The sequence below is a fragment of the Falco peregrinus genome, chromosome 5 (genome assembly GCF_023634155.1).
Source record: "Falco peregrinus isolate bFalPer1 chromosome 5, bFalPer1.pri, whole genome shotgun sequence".
In the NCBI taxonomy this organism is placed as follows: Eukaryota; Metazoa; Chordata; class Aves; order Falconiformes; family Falconidae; genus Falco; species Falco peregrinus.
In genome coordinates, this window is record NC_073725.1 from 79602648 (window position 1) to 79619600 (window position 16953).

The 16953-nt window shown below is 39.1% G+C and overlaps 1 protein-coding gene across 2 annotated transcripts; it reads left to right on the top strand.

The window, feature by feature from the left end:
- The first annotated feature begins 1331 nt into the window (after positions 1-1331).
- Positions 1332-16953, top strand: RRN3 (RRN3 homolog, RNA polymerase I transcription factor). Of its 2 annotated transcripts, XM_055806193.1 has the most exons (18): positions 1332-1489; positions 1591-1699; positions 2113-2169; positions 3229-3318; positions 3404-3533; positions 3963-4022; positions 5046-5109; positions 5601-5670; positions 7307-7405; positions 8008-8103; positions 8548-8683; positions 9625-9755; positions 10912-11042; positions 11893-12077; positions 13232-13340; positions 13746-13898; positions 14903-14990; positions 15698-16953. In XM_055806193.1, exons 2-18 carry the CDS (start codon positions 1607-1609, stop codon positions 15854-15856), a joined length of 1851 nt encoding a protein of 616 aa, XP_055662168.1. In that variant the 5' UTR covers positions 1332-1489; positions 1591-1606; the 3' UTR covers positions 15857-16953. The 2 variants fall into 2 exon arrangements, with proteins under 2 accessions (XP_055662168.1, XP_055662169.1); XM_055806194.1 differs by lacking the exon at positions 13746-13898.

Genomic DNA, 16953 nt, shown 5'->3' on the forward strand with positions numbered 1-16953 from the left:
TATCAGTGGTAGCTCAGTGCAGCACAAAGTCCATTCAAATAACATTTATATTGTTGGATTGGAAAGAAGCTCTTGTACATGTTTAGGACTGCTGCTTGTGTGAATGCAGAGTTCTGCATCTAAAGCTAGAATTCCTTTAGACTTAAAAGGACAGTCCTAGGCACGCTGTTTAAAAAAAAAATAGGCAAAATTGCAAAGAACCAAACTCTGGATAAAGGAGTGTGAGTATACGTGACTTTTTTTGTAGCTGGTTAAGCCTTAAAACTAGCTCAAACTGGCATCCTATATTGCACTAAAGGAAAAAAGCCAAACCCCTAACTTCTAGCTATGTAGAAGGCTTAAATGTTTGTTAGATTTTTCACATCTGGACTGTACATGAAGTTTTAATGTGGTATACATGGTTTACTTTCCTTAAAAGGAAACATTTTCTCCAGGGAGAAATGAAATTATTGGTAAATGCTGCAAGAATCTGATGTGACCTCTGGGAGGAAAGTCATTATTGCAGTAGCAGTTTGTGTGGGGCTTAAGGAAGTACATGCAGCTGGTTAGGAGGGCGAAGGTCAAGTCATGTCATCTGCTGCTGTAACTAGTGTATGTGAATGGGAAGTGTTGAATGGGATTCAAGCAGTGTTTTGAGCAGATTTAACATTGCTGAAGAACTACACAGAAAACGTGTGTTTCCATTCATGCTTACCCAGGTGGCTCTGAAAGTTATTGAGGGCTTTTATGTATTTGATGTGTTACTCCTTTTGAATTATGTGATCATCAAGCTGCTCTATCCTTTATGCAGTCAGTTGACATGTATTAAAAAAAAAACAACAAACCAAAACCAAACAACAAAACAAAAAACCCCAGGGCCTTTGAAACAAATTATGCAGGTCACGATTTTCACGGGTGTGTGTACAGGCCATGTCTGAGGGGGGAGGCAGAGCAGGCTCTAACACATGTTGTTCGGAGTCTTTGAGGACCGTGGTAGCTGACGGGGCCCGACTGCAGCCCCAGCCCACACCGGGCGGGTGCAAAGGCCGAGCAGCCGCCGCAGGTCCCCGTGCCAGCGAGCCCCCGCGCCCCCAGGCCCAGCCCCGCCGCCTGTTCTCGGCCCCACCGACTGACTCTTGACTCGATGCTTCGCGTCGTTTCGTTTTTCCCCTTGCGTCAACGTTAAACCAGACCCGGTGGCGCCGCCGGAGCTCCCCGCTGCTCCGGTCCCGCTCCCCTGGCCGTGCACCCGGCGGGAAAGCGCCCGCCCACCGCCCTGCCTCGGTCCTCCCGCACCACCGAGGGCCGGCACAGAGCGGCTGTGTGCCTTCCAGCCGCCGCCTCTCGATGGTGCGAGCGGAGCAGCCCTCCCCGTTTCCGGCGGGGCGCGCGCTCTTTCCGCCCGGGTGCGGCATGTGGCGGCGCAGGCAGGCAGCGCGCGGGGGGCGCGGCGCGCGGCGCCGCCTGCCCCGGTAGCGGGGCGCGGGCTGCGGGTGGCCGCCACCACAAGGTAAGTGCGCGGCGGGGCCTCCGGGCCCGGGTGGGGGGTGGCTCCTGCCCGAGCGCGGCGGTGAGGCCCGCGGGGGCTCAGGCGGCTTCGTTTTCCCTCAGGCGCGGGGCTGCGACCATGCTGCGGGGGGACGAGTTCATCAGCTCCCCGCCCAAGAAGACGGTGCGGTTCGGCGGGTCGCTGACGGACATCTTGCTCAAGTACGAGAAGGTGAGCGCGGCCCTGCGCCGCCGGCTGTCGGGGCTCTCCGGGGCTGGCGCGGCGCAGGTGCCTGGGGCGCCGTTCGGCGGGAGGGCTCCCTGCCCCTCGCACAAGGCTGTGCCTGAAACAGCAGGGAAAAACCGCTGGAAGCTGGTGCCAGGCGGCCGGCGTGGCGGTGCTGGTACCGAGCTTTCCCTGGTGAGTCAGAGCGAGGGACGCCCGGCTGGGTGCGCAGCCCCGGCGGGGCACGGCCGCGGGGGCCCGGGGGGCAGCGGCGTTACCGCCCGCTTCCGCCTCCTGCGGCTTCCTCGGCTTCTCCGTGTTCCTGCTCAGCAGTATCGGGTTGTCCAGACACGTGGATGACATTTGTGTATTTTGTTGGAAAACACAGGAGTGTTATTTATTTTTCTTTCCCCTGCTAGGGTGATACCACGGATTTTGAGTTGTTAAAGCATCAGCTGTCAGATCCAGACATAAAGGTAAGAGTTTGGGTGACATGAGGTCTGATGATTTAAAGTTTGTCAGAGTGTAACCATTAGACGAGTCATTCTGGTGCTTACCCAAATCCTTTGAATGTTTAGCTGCATTTAACAGTTTTTTGCTTTGTGGAAACGCCTAAATGGAAAAAACCCCAACGAACAATTGTCTGTCAATATGTGTATATATCTTATATGCAGGATCTTGATGAGTGCTTACTGACTCTGCTCTAGTGAGAAACTTTGATTTGTGACAGGGTCTTTGTTCTGTATGCTATCTTTCTAGGTCACTGGTGCTTGTTTTTACAGGTGCTTCTGTAGTTCAAACCATGGTTTCTGACTTTCACAGCTTTTAAGTTACATGAGTTTTTATCTTATGTTCTCACTAAATACTTGCTCAATTAGGCAGTAAGATACATGCATTTAGTCATACCAAGAAGTATTGTTTCACAGCTCTTCTGTATATCTGTGAATACCTGCTACGTTTGTTGTCCTGTTTTTTCTCTTCTTTTTTGTGCGTTCCTTTCAACAAAACCACAAAAGCCATGAGAAGAATGCTGCAGGAAGCATAATGCTATATGGAATTCCTTTTTCTTTTTAAAGAGGACATTTTGTAAAATACTTTGTTCTTATCAGGCCTTTTTGAGTGTACAGGCAAAACCACTGTAAAGTTTTCTGTGTAGATTTGCTACTGTTTCAGTGTCTCTCTTATTTCAGGTCTTGAATGTCCCCTCTGCTTAAACTAGAGCAAAAAGAAAAGACAATTAAGGTGGAATGCCATTTGTTTTAAGTATGTTCTGTGTGAGTGAGGTCTCCATGCTTTGCTCAGTCTTAAGCCTTCCAGGCAGGCTGCTGGTGTAGGAGTTGGTATGCCTTTATTCTTGCATTTGAGAACTTTTGATTGGTGAGGACACAAACTTCAAAGAATTTCCTTGCATGTTAATGTGAAAATAATTTCTACTTACAAACTTAATCTTTGAATTCTAAGGATTTTGTTATTTTCTAGTAAAAAGCAGTACTGTTTACTGGAATAGTTACCTATTTTCTTCTGCTTATTTTAAGGATGTCCAGATCATTAATTGGCTGCATGAATTTCGAGCTTCCGTTGCGTATTTGACCAAAGAGCTTGAACAACTGGTCAGCATTTTGCTGGTAAATATGTTTGTTACATGGGAAGATTAAGAGTTTAATACTCCAGGCATCTTTCTTTGACATCCTGGTTTTTGCTTACTTTCAGAAGCTGCCATGGTTGAGAAGAAGCCAAGAGGTAGTAGAAGAATATCTGGGTTTTCTTGGCAATCTAGTGTCAGCACAAACAGTCCACCTTAGGCCATGCCTTCGGATGATTGTATCACAGTTTGTCCCCGGTAAGTTACTTTTCTCTTACTTTGTTTGCTTATCAAAAAGCCTTTCTTAGGTAAATTCTGTATAAATACAGCGTGACACAATTCGTTACTGGGTTGGAGTTTTTTCCCATTGATTACTTTCTTAACTTGGATAGCTGAATTGTGATACAGGTAGTTTTATGAACCTAGATTTCAGAGGACATATTCTGGTTTGTAGTACAGACCCCATTTATGAAGGTGTCTTGGAAAGGGATGAACCATATAATGTTGTTACTAAAAAACCAAAAGCTGCAGTGAGGATCATGTGAGATGTTCTCAAGAACCTCTTAGTTCCGTGAATGAAGCAGTCGTCTTGATGAGCTTCAGTTGTCCAGTGTGTTTGATGTGGCCTTGAAACTAGTACTGGTGTGACTTGTACAATTTTGACACAATAATCTCACTTCTTGCTAGCTCGAATAACCATCACAGAAGACGATGTGGATATTTCAGATTCTGATGATGATGATGAAAGTGAGTATAAGGGAAGCATGGCTTATATATGCTGCTGTAATACCTTTACTAAAGAAGTATACAATGCATGTTGCTCCATTTTCACAAAATTAACCTAGCTGAGTTAATGTAAAACATTAAGAAACAGTATATCCTTGAATTCCCAAATTAAAGACTTTCTTGTACTCTGATCAGTGGTGTGGTGACCCACTCCTTGTTACTTTCGAAATGTTCCTGTCGGCGCAGTATCTATAGGAATAAGACTGAACACACAGGAAAACATTCATAGTCCTAGATTGTTTCCAAGTCAAAGAAAAGTTAGGAGTTTTTCATTTTCCATTTTATTTACCTCAATAAAACTAGGTAGTTTGGGGGATTCTTGACTTTTTTTGTTGTTGTCTGCCTGGAGTAAGCTGAAATACACATTATTATACACTGAAATACTATAACAAAAATGCCACATAATTAGTGTGTTTGTTTATTGATAAGGCAAACAGCTAAATGTCTTTCAAGAATTTTATGTTTTCTTATTTTAAATGCTGGAATAAATTTCAGTTCTGCTTGTGACGACCTAAGTATTCTGCTGCTCACTTGTGACACCATTTGGATAAAAAAGCCTGCTACAGAAGCTTCATTAGCTGTTCTTTGGACTCTTGTGTAAATGAGGCATAATCTTTTAATAGATTTTATCTAGTTACAGACTTGGATTTAAAATATCTTCTAAATACTTGTGTATCTTAGAATAGATTTTGGGTTTCCAAATTTAGCGTTCAGTATGAGAATGAGTAACAACAATACCTGACCTTGTAGCTGGCAGCACGTTCAGAGTTTGACTGTGATGCCGTGAATTTTATTTGGAGTTACTTTTTGTGCTTATTTTGCTAGTAAGGCAGTTCAACTGAAAACAAGAAAAAAAATATTTTTTTTGCAAATGCAATTTCTTTGGGAATCTTTGGAATGTTTAATTGATATGAACTGCTTTTGCTGGTTCCTGATTTAGTTTTCTGTAACCAAATGTATAAGAGTACTTTTTTCTTTCTCTAGACCTTTCTGAAAACTTTAATACATGTCACAGAGCATTGCAAACTGTTGCAAGATATGTTCCTTCGTAAGTATATGATCTCATGGAGTTTTTTACACCATTTCTTTGCAGATTTAAAGCTTGTGAACTGATGAATTACAATTTTTTACTGTTAATTGGAAGTATAATGCTTATTTTCATTGCATGATTTTTTTTCCTGATACTCACTAACTGGTGGAATGCTGTTTCCAATCATTATGAAATTTCCATAGGCATCAGTAGCTGAAAATCCTGTTAATAGAAACAGAAAGTAGGAAAATTTGTTTTTATAGCAGCATATTTGAAGTGGTTTCTAATCCACAACAAATCCACAGTGAAAGTGCGCTGCTTATTATCTGTTCGGTGATCCCTACAAAACCAGATTTTACACAATTACTTACCTTAAAAGAAAGTTACTGTGAAATAAGCTTATTTCAGTCTGTCTTTAGAGTGCTGGAGTTTCAGTATTTGCTCTTGTAATAACCTGTAACTTTTGGGTTTGGTGGGGTTTTTTTGTTTGGTTGTTGTTTATGTTGTAGGACACCGCAATTTCTCATGCCGATACTTGTGGAAAACTTTCCTTTCATTAATAAATCGGAGAGAACTCTGGTAAGAGCTGTGTATGTTTTTGTTTATTTGTTCACTTGTGGGTTTTTATGTATAAATATACTGTAGTACGACAACTGATTTGGTGGTGTTGAGTGCAGATTTTTGACTATATTGTTATTTTTGTGTATGTGTGTGTGTGTCTGTTTAGTATAAGGTTGTCCAAGCATACTTAAGTTCCTTGTGCATAAGCATTATGCTAGTCTTTAATGACATAGCTGCATATCTTTTCCACAGGATTGCTTGCTTAATCAATGCACAAGATGGACCTCTTTGGCGATGAATCTCAGGGTTGTATAGTAAGGAGACGGTAGGATACCTGTCTCACTTTTTGTCAAAACTGGAAAGTATTTATGAGAACAACGTGAAATTTATGATAAGCAGACAGAAAGCAATGAATATTACAGGTGAAATCTAAGTTGCTGGTAGTGTAGGGTGTTAAGTTGTTTTATTTCATCTTTGGTATAGTGCTTATATGTGGTAAAAAACAAGTTGGAAACTTCTGACAGGTTACAGTTGTTGTGTGATCTTTATAGGTACTTGTTCCAACTTGATATGTTGACACATTATTTTACAGAAAGGCAGAGCCCTGCTCCACCAGCCAAGTTCAGTTGGAGCTGTAGTTCAAACTCGCCAGGTGCTGAAACCCCTCCAGAGTTCTTTGTATACTGTGCTAGTTTTTTCAATTTTTTTTAAAACCCAAGAACTTTGGCCATCAGTTCCCTGTGTGCAAAATGAGGGGGATAATAGCTCTTAGTGGTGTTATGGGATTATTTATTTAGCAGCTCAGTGAGGAGCAAGTTGTGAAAATATTTGTAACTGTGTTTTCAGGGTAAGATCCGAATGAAGTGTGATAAAAATGTGGTCCATGCATTTTTGCTAAATATTTCCAATTCATATATTCTCATAAACTAACACTATCCATTTTATGTACTGAGTGAGCGAGATAGCCTGTGGAAAAATCATATGTGTTCATGTAATTAAAGGTTGTGTTATAATGCATATACACAAAGAGACTATGGTGTACTTAAATGTGGCACTTCACCTACTTTTATATATTGACTTGTCAGTTTTGCTGTGCGAAAGTTGCAATGAGTTCTTTTGTGCGTGTGTGTATACATGGGTGGGCATAGGCACACTCACAGAACTTGTCTGTTAACCTGTTGTAGTTCTAATTAGAACTACTCTGAGGAGTCTTACCTGTGGAATTTAGAATTGTTGATATATTACAACATCCTGGAATGATGTTCAGTATCGCTTTAAGCGGTTCTACTAGAGCTGGTTCTAGATGTAACAAGGAATATGCTTGTCTTATTTTTCCTATAGAAAGTTTAGACATAAACTCCTATGGAAATTAGTAACTTCCCATATAGAGTATTTATACTCATTCAATCTAGAAGTAGCTCGGAAAACTTGCATGGAAATAGTAGATCAAGAAGTTAATGATAACACAGCTTAACAATTGAAAGTTGATGTTTGGCTTATACATTAACTTAATCTAGATTGAATACAGTCTGTTAAAACCTATTTCTGGCTCTTTAGATAACAAATTAAGAAATTTGTTTTCTAAAAATCTGTGGCAGAAATTATAGAGTTTCTATTAACATTATTATAGATATCAATTAATTTTGTGTTGTAGGAATGTTATGTTCATAACTTGCTACGAGTTACGGTGTACCTTCCAACTCTGAGGCTTCGAATTCTGGAGCTTATTATTGAAAAGCTGTTAAAATTGGATGTAAGTTTGTTCTGTATCATTTTTTAAAGAAACTTGATGTTAGAATATGCAGAGGAGGAAATTACATATGCTTCAGTGTTAAACTCAACAACAGTAGTGCTCATGATTGTGAATATAAAACTAACCACACTTACACTCCCATTCTCAATCTGAAGATGTTCCCATACCTGAGGGTAACTGTTGGATGTATACTGGTGTACCCTGCGTGGAATCTCCATGCCAGAGTCAAAATAACTGTTTCATGGTCATCAGTGCTGATGTGCAGAGAATGTGCTTCTCTTTGTGTGGTTAAACGGTTTTATCATCCCTTTGAAGTAAAAGGTATTTATGTTCTTAAAAAAGACAGGAGGGTAGCATTGAAAATGATTTAAGTCTTTGTTTTGGAGCATATAACAGTCTGGGAAAGCTGATACTCTGAAGGTAACGTTTCAGGCTGTTTGGAGTGTATGTTTGTGTATTACATACACATAATTTCCCTCTAAAATATTCATTTAGTCAAGGACAAAATGTAGTCTAGAAATTACTCATGTTGTCATTTCTTACAAGGTTTCATATTATTGTCGCAGTCTTACAAAAATTGAATCTCTTGTTTGCAACTTTAGGTTAGTACTCCACACCAAGATATTGAAGATGCTGAAGAAACTGCGAATAACTCTGATAGTGAGGAAAAATCTACAGAGGAGGGACTTTTTGACATGGTTGGCTATCTTGTTTCACTTAAAGTTTTTGGTTTTTTTTAGTAAAATTTTCACTTTTGAGGTGGCTATGAAGTAAGATAGTGTAGAAATACATTATCGCTTCGTTACTGCACTGCCTACAGTTCTTGAAACCTGAATAGCTGTCAAATGATTAATGTGTTCTTTGGGTGTTGACTTTATTCATGTAAATACTCAGCATAAATGCAATGAATCAGTTTTGTTACGTAAAATCACAAGCAGCTATACATAAAGCTAATTAAGAATTCATGGCAGTTGGCTTAGTTTACAAAAAATTGCTTACAGTAAGCTGTATAATTAGATACCGCGTTTAACAAAAAAAAATACAAAACTTTAGCATAGACATTCAGTTTTACTTCTCCTGTAATTGCTGTCTTTATGATGTTGTGTATGCAGAAGGTGTCTGACTGCCATTTTATTTACTAGGAGGAAGATGAAGAAAGGAAAGGAAACAAAGTTGTCTCTTCCAGTAGTGAGAGAATGGCCCATCCGCTTGCAGAGCGCCTTGACATTTTGATGACCATCCTGTTTTCCTATATTAAAGATGTTTGCCACGTGGGTGGTAAGAACACTTGAACTACAACCACATTTATTGTTTTGCTAACAAGTAAGAAACACATAAGAGGAGTTCTTGCTTTCTGCTGCTGCAAGATAGAGCCCTCACTCTTTAGCAGCAGAATTCTGCCATCAGCAGGCTGTGTAGTTCACATTCCTGCCCCTGCCCACTTGTATTGGCAGAGGACGGGAACATACATTTATGACTTTAAAGGTTTGGTCTTCAGTTGGAGACATTCTGATTTTATAAACATGATACTCTATCCAAACTGTGGCATTACAGTTTATAAGGTTGAAGAGAGTTTTGTTTTTTTCATTTTGCTACAAAACTTGGGGGATTAAAATACTTTATGATTAACAACAGTGTTTTATCATTTGCTGTACTGTGTTGCTTTGAATATTAGAATTATGGATCCTCTCACTATCGCAAGGACTGGAAGTAGATTAAAACAACCAGCTACATGACTCAATTGGAATTGCTACAGCAAGGCTTTGTGTTGCAGGAAAAAACGTGAAAGAAATGTCTTACACTGGCATTTATTAGGGGTTTGAATTTCTTAATTTATATATTTAAACCAGTATATTTAGAAACCGTTTTGCTGTCTCTTCACGCAAGTCTAGTGATTAATTTCTTAGTGTTTTCTTCTGGCTCTTCTGAATTAACACATTATTGCAAAGTTTGCCTGTCTGCTAGTTTTATACACGTGTGCGCATGCATGCAGATAAACTCCCATGTACACAGCCATGAAAAGCTGTAGCAGTGATGGCCTAGAAGGTCTTCCTATAACTTTTTTTAGATGGCAGATAAGACTGGAAGTCAGCTTGACAGTGTTTCTTTAAATATTTCTTACTGGTTTGAAAAGATACAGATTCTACTTTTTCAACGTGAGGGCAGGAAAAACACCTGAAACGGCTCATTTTGTTCTGTTCTCTTTTTCTGTTGTGTAGGCAAGCTTGATATCAACAACACAAAGGATTTGTATCGGGATCTGGTTTCTGTGTTTGACACGCTCATTTTACCAACCCATGCTTCATGTCATGTACAGTATTTCATGTTTTACATCTGCAGCTTTAAATTGGTGAGTAGAGGCTGTTCTTAAAATAGTGTCTTCTGTCATTTCTGCATCCTTTTTTTTTGGCTTCGTTTACAAAAAAAAGTTGTTTTCTTCTGTAATTCTAGTCTGAAGATAGTATGTCAGGATTCGTTAGCATCTTTACTTTCTCTGTCATTCCTTTGTTCAAGTTTTTCTTTGTGGTTGTTCTTCCCATTTGTTAATACACTGCAAACAGAATCTAAGCTGGTGTGATGGAACTTGGCTAATGGACATCTTTTACAAAAATCAGTTGGGCTCTGGAACCCAAGATACAGTGCTCCAGCAAGTTTCTTCAGCATCCCAAAACTATCTTAAAGATACTGTGTCAGCTTTTCAATTCGAAAATTGTGTCTGCTGTTTGTTTCCCCGCCTCCATGTTCCTATCTCTCTCAACGAACTATTGTTCTTTCTTTTACCGTATATTAAAAAAAAAACCCATGCAGACTTTTTGCGTGACAGCAGCTAAAAATCGAGTTCAGCTAACATCTTGTTTCTGACAGTCATGAATAGTGAATGTGTTGGAAGGAAAATCAGAATGGGGCAAACTTCTTATGATTCTTTGCTAGAATACCGTCTCAGCCTACAGCAGCAGTCTGGTAATTTCCTGAGCAAAACTGATGTTCTTTTGTGGTAGCAGCCCATGATGAACAAATTCAATGAGAAACATCTCATGATATCTTGCTTTTTGTAGCGATGTGAATTTTTGACGTCATGAATCTTTGTGGCAAAAATATCCACAATATAACCATTTAAGGTGAAGAATCACTTTTGTTTCTCTTAACTTGTCTTGCTCTTTCTATTAGGTGTGCCTGACCTCTTCTGCTACAAGAGATAGAGAAACACTTCACGTTCACCTCCTTATGCTCCTGTTTTTAAACACTTCTTGTGTATCTACTTTTGACTCTCTTTCCTAGCCTTCTGGTTCCATTTGCTTTCTATAGCTAAGTATAGAAAAAGACACAGAAAAGAGTGCTCTCCTATCATGCATAGGAGTAATTATTTACTACAGTTATAGGTAGAAGTTTGTGGTTTTTTTAATGGTTTAGTTATGGAAATTATGGTAATGGAGTATTAGGAATCTCTTACTTAAACAGTGGCATCAGCATTAACAGCTCATGATTTCTGTGTGTCTTGTTTCCAGGGGTTGGCTGAAGCATTTTTAGACCATCTTTGGAAAAAACTGCATGATCCAAACAATCCTTCAGTCATCAGGCAGACTGCTGGGAGTTATATTGGCAGCTTCTTGGCAAGAGCGAAATTTATTCCAGTTGTGTAAGTTGTTTTGCTATATGAGCAGAACCAAACAATTTATGATAATTGCTGAGGTTAAGTACAGAATTCACAGAATGCACGCACAGTGGTCTCTATTCCCACTGCATTGTCAATAAGCCTAAATCAATAGTCTTGTTTGTCCTTTCTGCAATACTGTTTCAGTGTTGTCTTGATGTTTCCAGGGAACTTTTGCATTTACAGGATGCAGGCTAATGATTGCTGAGATTCATGACTTGCTGTTTAAGGCTTCTCTTACCAAGAAATGCTGAGCATGGGTAGGTTGTCTTGACTTCAGGCAGTCATGGGTGCCCAGTATAGCTGATTCTCAGAAGGACATACTATTAATGCCCTATGCTAAGCATTTTATGTAGACTCTGAGACAGGGAAGTCAAATGTTCTATTTTGATACAGAGGGATTAAAATACTTTAGCAGATGGGTGAAAATGTCATCTTTTGTATGTGCACATTCTCTATTTTTATGCCGGTCTGGGTGGCCTTGGTGACTTTTAATGTTTAATTGAATTTGATATTGGAATTACTTGTTGAATGTGGGAGGCATCTCTCTCTGTACTGTCGGTAGCCCAGGATTCTAATTGTTTACTGTGCGTTTTGCATGCAGCGTTCGTGGATTCATCCCTTCTGGTGTCTTGTGCTTTCACTGACTGGGTTTTCAGTGCTGTTAAAGGAGAAAGTTTGTAACAGAATCTCCTTTTTTTACAGTGAGATTTTCTTACTGATGTTTTTATAACCACTGAGATCCTTGAATACTTGTTTAACATCTTTTCAACACCATTTTGGGTGCTATTTTTACACCTTTTTTTGTTGTTTTTTTCCCTCCCTTCCATTATAGTACAGTAAAAGCATGTCTGGATCTTCTGGTGAACTGGATGCATAAATACATTGATAACCAGGATAAAGGGGCTAATGCTTACTGTGATGTGGCTGTTCACGGGCCATTTTATTCTACATGTCAGGCAGTGTTCTATACACTTATTTTCCGTCATAAGCAAATTTTGGATGGCAACTTAAGGAAAGGTGAGTATATCGGGTTTGAATGATATTGGGATTCATTTGCAAGTTTTACTGTTGATGTATTTTCTAACGGTTAGTTCAGTCAGGTATCTTCTGGCAAGTTTATGTTGTTGTGCTCTAAATAAAATGAGATGGCTTGTACACCTGTTCAGCTACCATGCTCGGTGATCTTTTTTTTCTCCCCCACTGTTGAAAACAATACCAATGACTCCTCAGCATTGATACTTGGCTGTGCTTACTGAGCATGTTTGAATTCCAGTGTCCTGGTTTCAGCTGGGATAGGGTTAATTTTCTTCTTAGTAGTGGGTACAATGCTGTGTTTTGGATATAGTATGAGAATAATGGTGGTAACACTGATGTTTTAGTTGCTGCTATGTAGTGCTTGCTCTAAATCCAGGACTTTTCAAGTTTCCCATGCTCTGCCAGCGAGCAGGTGCACAAGAAGCTGGGAGGGAGCAGAGCCAGAACAGCTGAGCTGAACTAGCCAAAGGGACATTCCATACCATAGATCATGCTCAGTATATAAGCTGGGGGGAGTCAGCCAGGAGCTGCTGATCGCTGCTCAGGGACTGGCTGGGAATTGGGCAGCAAGTGGTGAGCAACTGTATTGTGCATCACTTAATTTCCTTCACAGACACACCCCTTGGATTTAATTCCTTTCGCTCTTTCTCCTTTTCATTACAGTTGTTTTTACTATTTCAATTACATTTATTTCAATTATTAAATTGTTCTTAACCCACGAATTTTACCTTTTTCTGATTCTTCTCCCCATCCCACCGGGGGCAAGGAGAGTAAGTGAGCAGCTGTGTGGTACTTAGTAGCCAGCAGGAGTTACACCACAACATCCAGCTGTATAAAACTAGTGTGAGCTTCAATTAATAATCTGGCTTGATGACTCTGCGGCTGTCAGTCCCTATAATGGGTGTGTAAGTGTAGTGGCTGTGTTAGAAGGATCCCTCAGCTGTTGCAGGTTACCATTTTTGCAGTAGCTTTTCTGCTGAGTAAACTGTGGGCTAGATCTCTACTGTAAGAGAGCGCCCTGGGATATGCTTCTGTGGTGGTGTGCAGAGTGCGGGCTGGTCAGACTGGAAATGCTTAGAAATTAAGTTCAATTTCTGATACATAATCTATATTTGTCAATTGTTCTTATTTTCAAGGTCTGTCATATCTGCAGAGTTTAAATTTTGAGCGCATTGTCATGTGTCAGCTGAACCCCCTGAAGATTTGTATACCCTCTGTTGTGAATTTGTTTGCTGCCATTACCAGGTACCTACTCATTTATTTCAGTTTCAGCTTGATACAGGTCTGTGTGTGTATCTGAAAACAGCGCAGTACTTAAACCATGGGTTTTGTTAGGCACAGTATTGATATTGTCCAAGACTACTCATACAACACTGCCCATATTCTAGGTGGGATAAGTTTGTTTCTGGTTGAGTTTAATGAAATCCTACAGTACTGTGAAACTGATTGCTTGGAGTGAAGTTTATAGGATTGTAGAGGAAGAGATAGACTCCTTACGTTGTGACTATCTTAAAGACACCTACTACCAATTGAAAAATGGAAGATAGAAGTGATGTTTGTTAAAAAATAACCTTGTATTTTAATACCATCTGAAATTCTTGCTTTCGGTGTGCTGGAAATGCTTATATTTTCTTTATAACCTTTTTAAAGGAAATACCAGTTGGTGTTCTGCTACACAATTATTGAGAGGAACAATAGGCAGTTTATACCAGTTGTTCGGAGTGGCACTGGGGGTGACCTTGTGCAGACTTGCACCAATCCACTTGACAGTTTCTTCCCCTTTGATCCCTACGTGCTCAAAAGGTATAGTTTAAAAATGAACAACTTTTTTCTGCCTTGTAGAAAATAATGAACTGAAACTAAGAAAACATCAGTGTTTCCACAGTTCATTTTCGTCCCTGATCTTTAGTACCTTTCATGTTGCATGTTTTAACCAGAAATTGTCAAAGGTTGGAGTTGAAATTTACCCCCACTGTGACAGATAGTGATGAAGAGGGAACAAGACCCAGTTTCCTGGCAGATCTAGTCGATATGTTTGGTGACTTTTCTTGTAGTTTTCCTTGTTTTAAGCAGTCTGAAAATACAGTGTTAGTATAATACATATTTTGTTGGAGCTGTGGTGGTGGTGTGTCTTTTTTTTTTTTTTTTTTTTTTTTGGATTTTGGGTTTTTTGCACCTTGAGTGTATTACTTCTTCATTGTAGACTTCAGTTTATTTAAAATACCTTGCTTTTTTAATGAATAGTGGATTATTTTCAACTTTTCAAAATTTCTAGCACTATGATGCTTTAATTAGTTTTTGATGTTAGAGGGTAACATTCTCTTTTTTTTTTCCCTCTTTAAAAAAAAATGTCTCCACAGGAGGGAGACTTCTTAGAAGTAAAAATTATTACTATTAATAATTATATTGGCATGTAATAACTCAAATATACATATAGCATATATTTAATTACAAAAATATTTTAATAAATAATAAAATTATCCATCCAATATCCAGACATTTGGAAGAAAATTATGCTTGTTTGTGAGCGTAGCCTAGCTGTTAACAATACCCAGAAAGGAATTAGGAGACCTGACTCTGTATCAGAACTCCTCAAGCAAACAATTGTAATTTATACTTATCAACAAAATGTTGATAATATTCTTCATGTGATTAATTGGGGATTACATAGAGATTAACTGAATAGTTTGTAAAACCCTATAGAGGGTTTTACAATGCCAAGTATTTTATATTGTGTCATTAGAATTAAATACATATGACTTTTAGCAAATACCTTAACTCATACTGTGTTTTAATTCCTCTCTCAGATCAAAGAAGACTATTGATCCTCTTTATCAGTTTTGGGAAGAGCTGAGTGCTGAAGATCTTGAGAATCTGAAGAAACCCATTAAAAAGGTAACCTTTTCTGATAAAAATGCAGTTCAGCTTTTGCCAAATCTTTACCAGCTACTTCTATTGCAGGATTGTTATTTTTTTTAGTAGACATGAATACACTAAACATTTGGGGGAAACTCTTATTGAAATTAGGAAGCTTTAGGGATTGGTCCATCCTTGCATTAAGAGCGCTTTTCCCCTCATCTGCAGAGGAGTTAGTTTGGCAGCACAGGACCACTGTGAATGTTTATGAACATTTAGAATGTGGACGTGCTGATGTCACTGGGAAATCCACTTTGTAGGTATGACTTAGTTCCCATAGTTCATAATGAGAGTAAATCCAATTCTCTTTACCATTCCAACTAGTCGTGACAATTCTAGCACAACCCAAATCCTAAATTATGCCATTCTGAAGCTCCTATGTAAACAAATTTAGCTTCTTGCAGCATGTCTATCTTATGTCAGGTTTTTGAGACCTTCAGATGGTGTGATTTTTTTTTTTTTTTTCCTGCCTGTGACAGCATGTAAAAATAACTTTGCTTTGTAGCTTTAACTGGTAATTTGTAAACTTTCTTAGTGCATTTTGAAAAGCAAATTTGATTACTGCAACATTTCAGAATTTATTTTAGAAATACCCTTTTTAGTTTCAGCATTTGTTACTTCTATCAAATCTTAATAGAGACCTGGAGTATCTTTCTGCTCTCACTGATCCTTTTAAATTTATGCAGGGTACTTCTGAAGATGAAGATGATGACTTTTTGAAAGGAGAGACCCCTCAAAATGATGGCGTGGTTGGAGTTGCTGCAAATTCTTATGAGTCAAATACGCGGAGCCCAGTGAGCAGCATTGGCTCCCCTCCAGACTGTTATGTGCCATACCCTCAATGACACGGAGAATCAGAAGTGAAAAGGTTGAAAACTGTGTGCAATTTTTTGTTCTGTAAAGAGACTCTAGCTCAACTTTCCAAACTGGCAAATGTTTAAGTAACTAAATTTAAGAAAACAATTATTGTTTCTTAATCGTTGGATTTCTACAGATATGTTATGATAAAGTCATAAGTTGCTAGAAAAGCTTAGAGAATAAATAGGGTGATATTTTACAAATTTCACATTGAAATGGTTTTTATGACTTAGATGGATTTTTTTTATAGTTTTTCCTGGCTCTTAAAAACTTTGTGTACTAATTTTTCTGTACAAGGTTTTATATATTGGGGTGAAATTCTGGTCTTTCTTCCTATTGATATGTGTAGGGACCAGAATTCCATTGTCAGTATTTAAACTCTACTCTGGCTGGTTTTGAGTTGGTTTCAAAGTAGTGGTGTGACCCCACGATAGGGAAGCCATGAATCAGGTCTGACAGCGATTCTTTTGCACACATCTCTTAAGCTTTTCCTATCTGTAGAACAGTATTTGGTAAAGCCACTTGATAGCGGAAAGTGTTAACAGATGATAAGCGTTACTGCTCCTTGATTCTGTAGCTGACACGCAGCTGCCCCAGTGAAAGTGCAGACTTGTAAAAGTGGTGATTGTTGGAAGTGTTGAAAATGATGGAGTAGCTGAATGTATGATTTGTAGGTAAGTTTTCTTTGCGGTGTTTGTGAAGCACTCAAAGACAGGTATTTATTTTCAGGGTTTGAAGTTTATATGTGAATGGTGAAAATACAATCAATCAATCTTCCCTCAGAAAGGAAGTGATGGTGTCGCTGGTGTCCTTGTGTTGTCCGTGTGTCAGCATAGTTTCTCTGTGTAGGTTTCTTGTCATCTTTTCATGATTGCAAGCTTTTAGATTTGAGTAAGAATATAAACAGTAGAAAAAAATTAATGTTATCTGTGTAACATTTAGTTGAAAATTTTATGCATTTGGGACTAAACTCTAATTGCCCTTCTTTAGAATCTGAACTTGGAGGCTTTCAAGACAACATTTTTGTTCAGAGCCAATAAAGATTGTAAACAGTGCAATTCTTACAGCTTTGCAAAAAACCACA

Bases quoted from the DNA above. Each gene is read 5' to 3' on its own strand.
- RRN3 (XM_055806193.1), top strand. From the start codon at position 1,607: ATGCTGCGGGGGGACGAGTTCATCAGCTCCCCGCCCAAGAAGACGGTG. The intron at 4,023-5,045 runs GTGAGTATAAGG...TTCTTTCTCTAG, and splicing joins TTCTGATGATGATGATGAAA to ACCTTTCTGAAAACTTTAAT. The intron at 9,756-10,911 runs GTGAGTAGAGGC...TCTTGTTTCCAG, and splicing joins ACATCTGCAGCTTTAAATTG to GGGTTGGCTGAAGCATTTTT.